Source organism: Diabrotica undecimpunctata, chromosome 8 (genome assembly GCF_040954645.1).
Source record: "Diabrotica undecimpunctata isolate CICGRU chromosome 8, icDiaUnde3, whole genome shotgun sequence".
In the NCBI taxonomy this organism is placed as follows: Eukaryota; Metazoa; Arthropoda; class Insecta; order Coleoptera; family Chrysomelidae; genus Diabrotica; species Diabrotica undecimpunctata.
In genome coordinates, this window is record NC_092810.1 from 62,711,491 (window position 1) to 62,728,133 (window position 16,643).

Here is a 16,643-nt window from a genome sequence, read left to right on the forward strand (position 1 = left end):
AATTTATGTGATTAAATTTAAAAATTTTTTATGGAAAGACTGAGATCCTCAGAGACCTGGCAGGAATAACAGTAAATGGAATGACTAAAGAATAAAGGGGAGTGGGTTAAAGGGAAATGAATGAGTTAATCAACAAAATTAGAGATGATAGAGGTCCTTCATGCTTAAAGCATCTAGCACCCTGAACAAAATATATTTTGGTTGTGTTAAAATCTGATATATAAAAGTTTGAAATTTTATTTGTGAGTATGGTGTACTAAGTTGTTGACTAAGAGAGGGGGGAGCAATGGTTGATTAAAGGTTTAGGTAAAGTGGGAGAAAGTGAATTCTGATGAATTGCTGGATTGTGTTTAAATGAAATCGAAATTTCGATTTCAGTATCTATAGGAAACCTACACAAACCGATCATATCATACCTTTATCTTCCAACCACCCAATGTCACATAAATATGCAGCCTTCCATAGTTATATTCACCGCCTAGAAACAATCCCACTATCACAATCTAACTACCAAACAGAACTCAATATTCTAAAACAAATAGCATCCAACAATGGGTATGACCCCAACCTCATTAACAAACTTATTAATAAAAGACAACTCAAACTTTTGAGAGAGGCTGCGTTCCCCAGAGACTTGACCATTAAACCTCATTATGCTTCCTTACCTTACCTTCAAGAACGTCTTTCTGGAGATATCAGATATATTCTAAAAAGATCTGTTGAGAATACCCACATTTCTTTTAAAGTCCTGAACAATCTAGGACAATGTTTAACCAATTCAAAAGATTGCATCAACTACATGGATCGTAGTGGTGTTTACAAATTACAGTGCTCTGATTGTGATGCTACATATATAGGTAGAACCTGTAGATCACTAACTTCCCGTTCCCAAGAACACACTAAAAAAGAGAACACTTCCACCTTCTCACAACATCTTGCACAACATAAACATACCCTCAACATACCAGAAGACGTCTCTTTGTTACATAATATACCCCAAAAAAATTTTCTAAAATTAGATTTATATGAAGACTTGGAAATAGTCAAGGAAAAGCAAAGAAGCCCCAACTGCGTTAATCGCCATGTATCTTTCAACCGTGACTTTCAACCCTTACACCGACAACTCTTTTCATAACCCACACTTCTCAAATTTACCCCATCTTCTTCATCTGTCTTTCCTCTATAAATGTCAACACCTTAATCCTTCTCAACAATTATTGTTTTTTAAAAACAACCATTCTCTCTACACTACTGTCACAACACTCCCTCCAAAAGAATTTTTCAGCCCCCTATTGTTAACATCATATCTTTTATACCTCACTATTTCATTATTTTACAATCTTCACGTTTGCACCATATTCCTGTCCATTCTTTTTTCTTTTGCTAGTTCTCTGTCTTTTCATATATCTACCATCCACCCATTAGTTCCAAACTCAGTAAACATTTAAACACAATCCAGCAATTCATCAGAATTCACTTTCTCCCACTTTACCTAAACCTTTAATCAACCATTGCTCCCCCCTCTCTTAGTCAACAACTTACTCACAAATAAAATTTCAAACTTTTATGTATCAGATTTTAACACAACCAAAATATATTTTGTTCAGGGTGCTAGATGCTTTAAGCATGAAGGACCTCTATCATCTCTAATTTTGTTGATTAACTCATTCATTTCCCTTTAACCCACTCCCCTTTATTCTTTAGTCATTCCATTTACTGTTATTCCTGCCAGGTCTCTGAGGATCTCAGTCTTTCCATAAAATTTTTAAATTTAATCACATAAATTATAACTTTAATTCCTTCAGCCGGAAGATTTTCAATCATTTTTTCTCAAACTATTGGACTCACTTATATTAAAAAAATTTTTACGATACTAGCAGTATTAAACAATTTCATCTACTTAAAAAAGTCTTACATTAGCTACAAATATATACTAATTATTCTTCCTTGTCCTAGATGTTAGCAACATAAAAGGACATTTCCATATATTTCAGCTAATTCTTCACAAATTACACCTTTTAGACCACACTCCATACGATAAAGAGTAAAATAAGCTGCCTAATACATACGTCATCTTCTTAAACATGACCTTCAACAACACCAGTAATTTACATCTTTTACATCCAATATTAAATAATTATAGAGAAATTTTTAAATTCCAACACCTGGATTACTGTTATCATTTTAACATCATCAAAGTTTTTTAATCTTTTGGCTGTAGTAATATAATGTTTAACTAACACTGTTTCATGGTTCATTGACATTTTGTTTCTGACACCGCTCATGAGTATTTCATCAATCAGTTGCCAACCGTAGTCCGTTTGAAGAGGTTTACTCTCCGGACACTGGAACTCACTTAAGCATGGGTGTATGTTACCTGAAGTAAAATCTAATTAAAATATTAAACATCATATAATATTATAAACATCATGTACATTCTTCGGTAACATTTTTCAATTTAAAGGGTTTTTACCCAAATATTTTGGTGGCTCAGGCATGTTAACCTGTAAGTATAACCATTTTATTGTTTTTAACCTTAGTCAAAATTTTAAACCACGTTTGTTGTAACTAAATGGTTTATACTTATTTTAGGCATTTTAACCTGATGATGGAACAGTTGTTCCGAAAACGTTCGTGCTTGTAATGTTGCCCTTTTAAGGGTTTTTATAAAATAAAATATACCCACATACAAAGACTAACCTCTTTTGTTATACGTGGTATACAGCCAGCTACAGGAATTATTTTCCTTGTGGATTTCAATATTAAATGACAGCAAAAACGTCAGTCAAGAAATTCAAACGCGGATTCTTAGCGGTAATAAGTTCTCTTAAGTTACTGAAGACTGGTAAAAAGTTACTGAATCATGAGTCTACGTTTAGAATCTACAAAATAGTAATTAGGCCAGTGGTCACATATAGATGTGAAACGTGGATCTTTTCAACCACTGATGAAAATCAATTGAGAATATTTAAGTGCAAAATATTGAGAAAGATATTTGGACCAACCTATTGTAGCGATGGTTTGTGGAGAATAAAAATGAATTATGAGCTGGATGAATTAATGCAGAGAGCAGATATCGTTAGAGTTGTAAAGTCACAAAGACTATACTGGCTTGGCCACTTAGAAATAATTCCCCATAATAGAGTTGTAAAAGTAATCCAAAGATGAAAACCCCAAGCAAATAGAACAAGAGGAAGGCCCCGTAAAAGATAGATATACCATGTAAAGCAAGATCTGAAAACTATGAACATCAGGCTGTGACGAAGAAAATTATACGACAGGGCAGAATGGAAGAACGTTATTAAGAGGGACCAAGACCCACAAAGGAATGTAGCGCCATTAGAAAAAAAAAGGTATTTTACAAAATAGTGTGAAATTATGCCTATCTTCAAAAGTTCCCAAAAATATAAAATATTCAGGATCATACAGCGGGATAATTAATTCCATGTCCTTGAATAAAAGAGGAAAATCAACAGCTGCAGAAGAAAAATTTCCTACACTTGCTAAAAATATAATCATTACCTTAGTATTGACCTGGAAAAACTGAAAGATGTAAAATCATTTTTGGAATGGATTCCAGATGTTTATACCACGAATCATATATAAATTTAAAATAAACTCGTAGCACCTACCAAGTTATGTTAAGTCAACAACAGTTAACATGTTATGTTAAACTACTTGAAATATTTAGGTAAATAAAGTTACGTTGCAGTACATATTGTTCTAAATAAACATTGTAAAAAAAATATTTGGATTTTCATATTTTGCCTACTTATTAGCAACATACTCAGGAAATTTACAGGCTTTATAATCTTATACTTTTTAATGAAAAATATAATATTTTTTTCAAAATTCAACATTTCAAAACCTAAAACTTCTTTATTGCCCCTTATCATTTTTTACTGCCAAATCCCTCAATTGTTGAAAATTATTAGCATTTATTGATTTTTACTGGAATTACCGACTTAAAACTTTTAAACAGCCAATAAAATTAAGAAGCATTCAAAAGAAAACTCCACAAACTAGTTCATGACTTTAGATAGCAGTATTGCTTACCCCAATGAGCTAAATGCTGAATTAAATTGGGATCTTCCACCATATCATCTTCACTATAGCTGAAAACATCAGCTTTACCATCTTTGGTAATTGTTCCTAATTTTACAGCCAAAGGATAATTAGTCAAGCTATAATGCTCCACAGCGTGATTGTTTCCTCCTGTACCATCGTAGAACTTTCTACCGCACAGAATACTTCCATCAGAGAGATTTAACCACAAATTCTCAGTCTTATCACATTTTTCGCATTTCCATCCAGTCGGAGGAATCTTCTTTCCATTATCGAGTTGTTTGAGATCTAATGCATGTCTGGATATTTCTCGAACTTCACCATCCCAGGTCCCACTGAGAGCTTGAAGCTCAGCAAGTTTATTTGCTGAAGGTAAATCGATGATAGCTTGTACGGACAATTTAACCTAAAATATTTGAAAAGAACATTTAAAAAACACTCAGATGTTAAATTATATCACTTATATTCTACTAACTTATTATAATAAAACTCATTATAGACTTAATATGAAGAAAACGAAATGTATGGTGTCAAGGAGCGGTTTCTCCATTGGTTCATTTGTGCAGTGATCACCAAATAAAATTTCATTAAAATACAGTTTTTTTAATCTCATAAATATCATAGTATCATTAAAATATAACTTTATTTATTAATCATATTTATTTTCACTACGCCGCTGGGTGCATGTGCCAAGTACGGAAGTCAAATTGAACCCAGACAGTAGACAGTAACCCTGTAGTTAGAAAGAGATCTTAAAATCCGTGAGATTAAAGCGATATTTAAAAAAGTGAGGATTTGTGCATTGCACAAAGAGACCGAAGCGTTTCGATTCACAATTTGGTATTTTGTGTTGCGGGATTTAGTTAAATCTTAAATACAATAATAGTAGTTTTAGGATGAAGAAAACGCAGTTTTAATGATTGACTTCTTATAAAGAAGAATAGACAACCTCTACCTTCTAATATATGACAATCATAAGAGCCATATATCAGTTGCTGTTGTTGAAAAAGCTCGGGCTGCAGGTGTGACTATTTTTAACCCTACCACCACACTGTAGTCACAAAATGCAGCACTTGGATATATATCGGTCTTTGGACCATTCTAAGCACATTACAATGCTGTATTGATTCTTGGTTTCTACGACATCCTAAAATTCCCGTGACTATTTACCAAATAGCCGAATGTGTTGGAAAAGTTCATGCAAAATCCTTAACTCCTTCCAATATAATTTCAGGATTCCAGAAAAGTGAAATTTATCCATTTAATTCTCTAATCTTTGATGACACAGAGTTTTAACAACAGAAGTATCTGACAGGCTAAAAGGGGAAGATGTCCTCGATTATGAATTACCTGAGTCTACCACCTTACAATTTCGTAAAGAGGCTACACCAGATATTGAACGTGCTGGACCATCTGGCGCATAACTTCAGAATAGTGATGTAAGAAGAGAATGTTCTCGACCAGAAAATTCTCGGCGAGAATAGACTCGGGCAGAAAATTTTCGGTGAGAATTTTCTATATTTACAAAAACAGAAACAAAATAAAAACTAGGTAGATATGGGTCAAATTGTTATAATTTAAAAAATATGTATATTGTTTTTACAAATTCACCTAGTATATTTTTTGCATCCCAAACATTATTATTCTTGAAACCCAAACACAAACACCTACTTGCCGCTCCGTTCATGAAATGCTTTTTCGCTTTGGCCGGCCGGAGAATCGTTGACGCGATTTTAGATAAAATTCCCCAAAATCGAAGTAGCCGGGGAATCCCACGAAACACTAGCTAGGGTTCAGTATTTATTGTTTTGGTGCTAACGTGCAAATATTTATAATGGATCGAAGTAAAGCAAAATTTACTACAAAACTTAAAAGTAATATTTGGAATTACTTTAAAATTAAAAGAGAATTCAGCTTGAAAAAAGAGAAGCAAAGGTAGCACTTATTTTAAAACTGCCCGTTAAAACTCGTTGGGAATCACTTATTTATAGTTTAAAGAGTCTACTTGATACAAAGTATGCTTTAAAATTGTTTTTGGTTTGTGAGAGTTTTGAAGATGTTCTCAGTAAATGAGTTGTAAAGTTGATTTTGGATGAGGACGTATTTTGAGTAAGGATATCAAACTTATATCATCTAATAAATCCTATTGTTGACTATATTTCTAAATTAGAGTCAGATAAGCCTCGAATAAGTCAGATAACTGAGTGTTTTTTTAACTTAGAAAATCATATGGACAAAGATCTATCTGTAAGTCCATTATGAAAACAAGAAAAAAAGCAATAAAAATGTTTGTCTCTAAAGGGAAACAAATGACAATACATTCAATTCATTTGGCAGCGAATATACTGGATCCTAAGTTTAATGGTGTTTATTTAAGCAGAGAAGAACAAGTTGAGGGAACTGAGTTTATAGATAATTTATATATATATTCGGTTTTTTTATAACGTCTTACGACGTTGTCCGACTCCCAAACGCCACTGTATTCTGTCTTGAGTTAGGTTTTCGTCCAGATTTCGAGCGCTAATCGCTTTCCTAACTCCCAGGTTCCAGCTCTGTGGTGGTCTTCCTCGTTTCCTCTTCTCTGGGGGTTGCCACATCATCGTTTTTTTAGGCAATCTTTCGTCCCCCATTCGGCTCACATGCCCATACCATATGAGCTGTTTTCTCTCAATATCCTCAACTATAGTGCCCTCTATACCCATTTGTTGTTTTATCACTTCATTCCGTATTCTGTCGGCTCTTGATATTCTCATCGATCTTCTGATGGCATCCATTTCCGTGGCTTCGACCTTTTTCTTATATTTTTCGGTTATTCTCCATGTCTCAGCTCCATAAAGTAGGCTAGTTTTAACCATTGTCTCATAGATGTTCCATTTTCTTTTCTTTGATATTTCTTTACTCCATAGAATTCCGTTCAAACATGCTATAGCTCTTCGTGCTTGTACAATTCGATGTTCTATTTCTCGTTCGTCTTTTCCACTACGGTCGAAGATGACGCCCAGGTATTTATATTCGTTGCATTAATTTATTTTTTGATTGTCATCGATATCGAGTTGTTCTGCTTCAGCTCCAATTGAGAAGTATTTTGTCTTTTCTAAATTGATATTTAATCCCCATTTCTGGTATTCTTCAGTTAGTTTTCTAAGCATGTATTCCATGTCATCTTTGTCATTTGAGATCACCACCTGATCATCTGCAAACTGTAAAGTATATATGTAATCTTGATCGTTCAATTGTATACCCATTCCTTTGACTTTCCTTTTCCATTGTTTCAGAGCTGCAGAGATATAAATCTTAAATAGAGTCGGAGAGATACAACATCCTTGTCTGAGACCCTTAGTAACTGCAAATTTTTCAGCTAAGAGGTTTCCGAATTTCATTTGGGAGTTTGAACCATAATATAGATCTTTGAGAGCACTAACCAATGTTTGATGTATGTTTGATGTGCCCAGGACTTCCCATAGTTTATTTAGCGGGACTGTGTCATATGCCTTCTCAAGATCTACAAAAGTCATATGTAACTCTCTATTTGTCACAATTTTCTTTTCTATAATTTGTTTAAGACAGAAGATGTTATCTGTACATGAACGACCTGCTCTAAATCCTCCTTGTTCTTCTTCAGACGATTGATAATCTTCCTCTATCAGGTCCCGTAGTATTCGACCGTATAGTCGACTCATTGAACTTGTGACCGATATCCCTCTATAGTTTTTACAATTTCTCCTGTCACCTTTTTTATATATTGGGGTCATATATGCTGTTTTCCATTCATCTGGTGTTGGATGTCCATTAATATATTCGTTAAATATCACCGTGATCATTCTGTGTAATTTCTCTGAGCCAATCTTTATTAACTCCGTAGTTACTCCCTCTGGTCCACTTGCTTTCCCATTCTTCATCCCTGCTATAGCTTTTTGAACTATGTTGATGTCTATGGTAATATGCTCTCCCAGAATTTCGATTCTTGATGAATTCATATCTTCTTTAAATTCGTCTCTGTTCTCATTTAATAGATTAGTCGGCTTCTTAACAGAGTTTATAAACTTCCACGCCTCAGTGCATTGTCGTCCTCCAATATAAGATTCTATCTCTCTGCACCTTCTATCCCATATCTCATTTTTGGAGGTCATAATTATCTTTCTAGTTTTCTTCTTCATTTCATTGTATCGGTCTTTGTCTACGTCATCTTTTGTATTCAACCACTTATGGTATAATCAGTGAATACAATTAAACAAAGAAAGCTTGAATATCTAGGCCACATATTGAGACACGATAAGTATCGTCTACTGCAATTGATTGTCCAGGGAAAAATAGACAGTAAGCGAGGGCCAGGCAGGAGAAGACACTCGTGGCTCCAAAATCTGAGGAAGTGGTTCGGGCTCACATCGGTCGAACTATTCAGAAGCGCCGCAAACAAGATCAGAATTGCCATGTTAATAGCCAACGTTCGCAACGGACAGGGCACTTGAAGAAGACGGTATAATCTTTTCTTTTCTGTTACCGCATTTTCGACGTCTTCATTCCACCAAAGCTTGTTACTAATTTTATTTTGTTTGATTCCTAAGACCTCCTGTGCTGTTTGATGAATACTTGATATTATGTTCTCATATATGTATTTGGTATTTGTTAGTGTTTCGTCAAGTTTGGAGTCCATTCGAGTCTTATATGGTGTGCGGGTGCTCTCATGAATTAAACTTTACAGATTGTATTGAGGAAGATCAATTCTTTCTAAAAGTTGTTCGTCTTGGCTTGATGAGACACTGTCCTTTAATCTATATGGGAAAACAATTTTTGCCCTGACCATGTGGTGATCTGATCCGCATACTGCTCCTCTCATAGCTCTAATATCTCTAATGAGTATTTGTGAATTTTGTTTAACTATCACGTAATCTATTATAGACTTAAGATCTGATTGAGCTAGCTCAATGATCCAACCTCCAACCTGGAGGGCCAGGAAATTTGTCTTAAGGTTTTCATCCTTTAGATTAACTGTCTTTCTGGACTTTAGAGATCAATCTTCCCCTCGATTTTATATAAGCCCTAAAATCATTGGGCTGCCACCTCCGCCTTCCAGACCGTTGTGAAGATCTTCTTCTCCGCCCTGGATGCCGTTGTGGGCTTCATCCGTAACCCTGGACAAGGGACCCTGAGCAGGTACTAGTTTCCCGGGTCAGGAAACACCTGGAATCTGCGGAAGGCAGGGATTGATTCACTTTCCCTGATAGGACTATCCAAAAGGAGTTCCTACCCGCTACCTCTTAGATAATTTAGCCACTTTAAAATATGGTGATGACTCGGTTGAAATAATGGCAGATTTTTTGGAAAACTATATGTTGTAAAATCAATTTTCGGAACAAAATAGACTAAAATAGCAGTGGATATATTAAGCATGCCTTCATCCAGAGCAGCGACTGAAAGAAGTTTCAGTACTTATGGTTTTATCCACTCCTCTAAAATAAACCGGCTTACTGCTGAACGGGCAAGATAACTTTTATTGCTCATAATTTAAAATTGTTAGACGTAGACCAATCCATCACTAGAGCTGGCGACCCGTGAAAAACAAAATCCCACAACTTCTCATCAATACATTGAAATTCAGAATGTAGATGACCAGGACAAGCTAATGATAGAAATAGATTCTAAATCTAAAGCCTCATCTTTTTCAGATTAGATCACTACAACCATTATTTATTGTTAAGAAGAAAATTTAATTTTTTTATCAAATAAATTTTATGATTTCTGTTGTTTTTGTATTTTTTATATATAAAGAACACTGTTGTTTTGTCTCATAATTTTGTATATAATTTCATGATTCTTAATATCCTATTTCATCTTTAACAATATCCCTAAGCTCGTCATAGGATTCATTCTCAGAAAATTCTATATATCGAGAATATTCTCTGATTTTTCATTCTCGAGAATTTCCCAACACTACAGAACGAGATTATTCCAGAAAAAAGTGAACCTGGACCATATTACATAGGATTTTGGTTAGAAACAGCTATGGATAATAAACTTCCCACATTGGCTGGTCCAAAAGACTTCAGAGGGTACCCAAAAGCACCACCTCGTAAAGCTAACCGGAAACCTAGAAAGCGAGGTAAAGGTAAAATTATTACGGACAAACCCGAGAAAGATGCGTTAATAGAGAAATAAAGAGGAAAAGGGAAAGCACTAATTAACAAAAATATTAAAGAACGTTTAAGGAATTCCCTACAACAACCAAATTAATTAAACGACAAAAAACAGTCTGACTTCAGTGAAGAAAGTGATATCCAACTAGCCGACTCCTCAGAAGATGATGATAATTGGATTCGTGAACAACCTGATGAAGAATCTGATTATTTTGGAAGTGCTAATAAGGAAGATTTCGTGTTGGTACGTTTTCCTATAAAGGTCCACTACGTTGGAAAGCTACTTACCTATGTAATGGCCAAAATGATTATGGAAATTTCATATTTACGAGAATGTGAGAAAATGGGTAGTTCTTTTCGCTTTCCTCCACAGCCTGAGTTAGCTCTAGTGAATAAAGCTGATATAAAAATGGTTTTACCTCAACTCGTTTCCATGAAAAATCAACGCTTGGCAGGTTATTACAAATTTAATATTGACTTAGGATCGTTAGATGTTCGATAACGGCTTTACTGCCAATGTCAAAACATTTTCTTAAGACACTAGATATAATATGATTCCCTGTGTACCGATTCTGGTACACAGTGAAACAATTTTCGGTATTTTTTCTTTAAGCTTTATTTTTTTTTTCATTATGTGAATTTTTAGCGTTTTTCGTTCTTAGAATGTAAAGAAAGAGTTAGTGTAACATACCGTTTTGAAAATTTTCCTTTTAAGTAATTCAAAAATAACTTCTATAAACTCAAATTTTTTTTTGTTTCACTGTGTACTATGTAGTCTCCCCTATGCTAAAATATATTATTATGTAATAATCAATTCTTGCTTAAGATATAATTCTTGAAATTTGAGATAAGGTGCACCCATATTATTAATAATATGACTAACTCAGCAATGCGGAAATATTACAGTCACTATAATAGAGCAATGATAAATAAGGCATGTAATATAATGGCATTAAAGAAAACAAAAAATGTAATATTTCGTTAATGCATTGAGAAGTCTTTTTATAGCTACAGGATTTTAGACCTTAGAAACAATGATTATATAATGCTCATTAGATCGGAAAACATTAAGCCCGCCACTAACGTTCCAACGGCGCAGTACGATTTTGTCGAATGCAATTGCAGTACAATAATGTTGAAAATCAAAAATTGACTTTGCAGTACCAGTTTTACTTTCAAATCAGAAACATGTCAGATAACGATATACTTTTAGCGGCTCTTGCTCTTTGTATAAACGAAAAAAATACAAGAAACGTAGGTGGTGGTGCAAAGATTGGTTGCTGAAAAGACATACATACTGTCACGTACATTTATTTAAAGAATTGCGATGATATCCAGATAATTTTAATTCCCTTTTGTAACATGTTCGAAAATTATTAATTTTCTTTTTTATCAACTCTTCATTAGTATTAGCTTTCACTTCTTGAAATTTAGCAACCAAAATATTCACAGCTTTTTTTTTCTAGCGGTTTTATCATGATATGTCGATTTTATTTTTCAAAGACACTCTGTCTTTTATAAATGTCAAAGAAATCTCTTAAAACCTCTAGACATAAGCCGTATTCGAAATTTACCAGCAAATGATTTTTTTGCAGTCATACGATTTTGTCGTTATCACGATCAAATTTCCGATCCAACCAACTCTGTCGTACTGCTGCAGACTGACTTGTTTGCCTGCCGTCAAATCGCGCACATTTGGTCGAATGGTGCAAATACACGATCAAATTACGTTCAATTTTGTAGCATTCGACAAAATCGTATTGCGGCGTTGGAAGATGAGTGGCGGACTACGGATATAATGATTTTCATCAAGCAACAATAAGAATTACATAATAAAGGCAGAACTAAAAAGTTCCATTATCGGAAATTTGTCCTGATGAAACGTCTGTGTCTTCGCCGACGTTATCATAGGAGACAATGTCCAAATATTATTTTATACGGGATTAAACCGTAATTATTGATCGTAATGTACTTTTGTTTTGATGTTTCTTTCCAGATTAAGATCAATCATAATTTTATATTAGAAGTTTTGAAAACGATTTAAACGATTTCCGAATTGCAAATCAAAACGTCAAATTTAACTTAAACATCATCATCATCATCAATGGCGCTACAACTCTTCGTGGGTTTTTGCCGCGTTTACTATTGCCTTTCATGTTTGTCGGTCCTGTGCCAGTAATTCCCATTGTCGCACTCTCATTTTCTCTAGATCTTTGACTGCATCTTTCCACCTTTTTCTAGGCCGCCCTACAGACCTTCTTCCCTCTGGCCTTTCCCAGAACACATTGTTTATAAGGCGATTTTCGTTACTGCGTATCACATGCCCTGCCCATCTGAGTCTATTGGCCTTTACATATCTGACTAGATTTTCTTTTCCGAATAGAGACTCTAACTCGTTATTGTATCTGCCCCTCCATTCGTTTGTCACACTGTCTCTGCAAGGGTCATATATCATTCGAAGAATTTTACGTCCCCACACCAGCAATTTATTTATTTCTCTTTTTGTTAGCGTCCATGTTTCGCTTCCATACGCGACTGCTGGTCGTATTATGGTCTTATATATCCGGATTTTTGTATCTCGTGAAAGAAGTTATGACTTCATTAGATGTTGCATTGCAAAGAAAGATCTGTTTCCTGCCATTATTCTCGTTTCAACTTCTCGATCTAATTTGTTGTCATTTGTGATTGTTGCTCCTAGATATTTAAATTCTTTAACCACTTCGAAGTTGTGATCATTTATAGTAATGTTTTGCCTTATTCGCCGTCGTTCTTGTTTTGAGACGACCATGTATTTTGTTTTGTCTTCATTTATTTTTAGACCGATGTTTAATGCAGCTTCTTCAAAGCTCGAGAAAATATCCTTAATTTCTAATGTTGTGATTATGCTACTGCATCTACGTCATCGGCCCATAACTTAAACATGCCACAAGAAAACTAATTCAGAGATAATGTCTGTCGAAACGGCATGGTTGGATTTTTTTTTTCCTGATTGAGATTACTTTTCGAATTTGTGCGTTATTGGCACGTGCTGGTTAGTTTATGTGGATGATACGTTCATGAGCTGGAGCCATAAGGAAGTGAACTTGTAGATTTACATTGATTTTGGTTTAGTTTCCAAAAGAACCAAGTAGGTAAGCAAAGTTAAAACGCATTCAAATTTTTCTGAAATTTTGTACCCTTATTATTTATGATAAAAAATAAGTTGTTCAAATCTGAAGGCCAATCAGAGACCCCTTCAATTTTCTGTAAAATCCCGGTAAAATGGAAAATGAGACATTTTCAAATTGTCTCCAACCAGAAACCTGCAGGAGAACTTCCAACACGGTAAGACAGCTTTGGCAGAACTTACTGTTGCTATGACAAGGTTCGGCATAGCTTTAATACAAGAGTGCCGGGTTTAATAGGGCGAAATAAGAGGTCTATCTGGAATTAGCAGATAGCTTATATATAGCGGATCTGCGAAAGTTTCGGGGACCTGTATTATAATGGTCAAACAGTACCGGCGTTGATGAATTTCTGTTCCAGGGATTTAAAAACGATAAAGATAAAAGTCACAGAGAGACAGAGTATAAAGGAGATAATTCTCCTTTATACTTCCATATGACAACATCAACATACCTTCCATATGATGATGAACAATCAAAACCAACCAAGGAAGATGGAATAGCTAGTGAGAGATTGCAGAATAAACGGACTGCAACTGACCATCAGCTGTGATGCCAATACGCACCATCTGACCTGGATCAGATGGTGCGTTAGATGGTGAATCATTACTTCAGTTTGCTATGAAATATGATTTAGATATAAGAAATTTAGAAAACAAACCAAATTTCGTAACTGCCCAACAAAAGGAGATAATTAATATAACAGTGGCGATGACACGTGGTTAAAACTGTTAAAAATGGCATGTTTCAGATGAAGTGTCATGTTCAAAAAAGCGGTAGATCAGTTCAAAATCAAATGGACAATAAACTCATTTGAGCCATATATATCACCAGATCCGAACGAGATTTATCCAATACTTATGCAGAAGGGAAATGACCGTTTTTACAAAAGGATTTGTATGATACTACAGGCCAGCTTAGGGCGGTATATATCAAAAGTATTGAGGCTCATAAGGGTGGCTTTTACACCAAAACAAAACAAAGTCGAAGAGGAAAGTTTAGTCCTTGACGCCAAAAAGGTTGAAAAATCTAGAAAAACCGCTCGGTAGGCACCTTAAAGATGGTGTATTGGTTGAAAGCCAGATACACGGACAATATGCGTATAGAGCAGGGTTCTCTGTGGAAACGACAATGCACCATCTCGTACAAGAGGTGATGCTAGCTGCATTTTTCGATAGAGGCGGCATTCGAAACCTAAAAAGCAATCACAAGGGCGATGTGTCTAAAAGAAGGAATAATCAAAACAAACGTCCCTATCCATCGCCTTTCTCCGCCAAGCACGTATTCCCATATTTCTCATGTCTTCATCGATGTTATCAAGGTACCTTGTTCTGGGTCTTCCTCTTCTTCTCTGAGCAATGGGTCTATCAAGGAGTGTTTTTCTAGCTGGGTCATTTTGTTCCATCCGCGTTACATGCCCTATCCATCTCAGACGTCTTATCTTAATATATTTTACGATATCAGGTTCCTGGTATATTCCATAAAGTTCTATCGTCTTCTCCACACTCGATTGTCATTCACTGCCCCATAGATTCGCCTTAGTACTTTTCTTTCGAAACATCCTAGCATGTTTTCATTATTTTTTGTTAGAGTCCAGGTCTCTGAACCATATGTTAGGACTGGGCGTATTATTGTTTTGTAGAATTTTATTTTTGTAGTTCTCGATATAATTATTGTGGATTTAAGAAGGAGATAGAGCCCAAAGTAGCATTTGTTGGCAGTGCAAATTCTGCGGTTTATCTCTGCGGTATTATTATTTTTAGTGCTAAGGAGCGCTCCCAGGTATACAAATTCGTTCACTACTTCGATGACGTCGTTTTCTATATCAAGTGGTCGTAAGATTTGTGGTTGCGTGCTTATTTTCATATACTTCGTTTTGTTGGTGTTTATTATTAAACCCATTTTTGTAGCTGATTCTTTTAATGCTACATACGACTCTCATACAGCGTTTTTTATATATTGAATCAGTGGTTGTGATTTGTGACATACGTATTACTTTTTCCACAGCCAGATTGAACAGTACACAGGAGAGAGGGTCTCCTGTCGCAGCCCGTTATTTGTTTTAAAGGGTTCAGACAGTTCCCCCTGAATTCATACTCTAAATTCAACTTTTTCAAGAGTTAATTTTGTTAAATTTACCAACTGATTTGGCATTCCTAGCCCTTTCATTGCTTTGCTCTTCTATTCACAGAGTCGTAGCTGCTTTGTAGGCTATAAATATGTGATGAGTATGAATGCCATATTCCAGTGCTTTTTCCAAAATTTATTTCAGGGTTGCAATCTGATGAATCGTCGATTTACCACCTCTGAAACCAGCCTGGTACTTTCCTACTATTCGTTCTGCATATGGTGCCATACAATGACATAGTACTGTGAAAAACATTTTATATGCTGCATTTAGGGATTTCTGTGTCCATATTTCTTTTATAAGCTGCTGTAATGCCATTATGGTATCATGGCCACCTTCTTTATATAGTTTATCTATTGCGGGTGATTTGTTTCTGGCTAGTTTTTTAACTGCGTCTTTAACTTCAAGAATGGTTGGTGGTTCCTCTTCCCTTTCGTCCGTTCCCCTTACCTCATATCTTTCGTCTTCCAAGTTTTCTTCTTTTTTCTCTATATTAAGTGCCTGGTTAAAGTATTCCATCCTTCTATCTTTCTTATTATACAGCCACGTAGATCCACTTAAATCATTCTGAAAATTATGGAATAATCTAAATGGACCTTTTTAGTTATAAAGTCATCCGGACATATAAATATAGACTACAATGTATGTAACTATTTTCTCATATAATTTTTTTCGTACGCGTGCCGTTAGAAAGTATATCTCTCCAAACGTAAATAAACAGGCAAACGAAAAAGAATTATGATAGATTAGGATAAGTTTTTCTTTTTCTTATTAAAAACTAGAGGAGATTGATTAGCTATGATCTATTTCGTTCTTTTTCGAGTAGTTAATACAACCGCTCCCTGGTTGATCCTGCCGGTAGTCATATGCTTGTCTCAAAGATTAAGCCATGCATGTCTCAGTACAAGCTAAATTAATGTGAAACCGTGAAAGGCTCATTAAATCAGTTATGGTTCCTTAGGTAGTACCTACATTTACTTGGATAACTGTGGTAATTTTAGAGCTAATACATGCATTGCACCTTGAGGGTGGCATTTGATATGGTGGTCAAAAAAATGCCAGGTTTAAGGTGCAAAGACTTTCACCTTGAAAGATGTACTACAAGTCAATTGGCTACAGTACGGCCGTCTATAATAGATGGCTTCCGGAATA

At 35.1% G+C, this 16,643-nt stretch overlaps 1 protein-coding gene across 1 annotated transcript in view; it reads right to left on the bottom strand.

Moving 5' to 3' along the window:
* The window catches only part of Usp5 (ubiquitin specific protease 5), a 68,218-nt gene that overhangs the window by 33,881 nt on the left and 17,694 nt on the right, over positions 1-16,643 (bottom strand). The window contains exon 4 of the mRNA XM_072540381.1: positions 4,057-4,471. Coding sequence (XP_072396482.1) covers positions 4,057-4,471 — 415 coding nt within the window. The remainder of the gene's footprint in view (positions 1-4,056; positions 4,472-16,643) is intronic.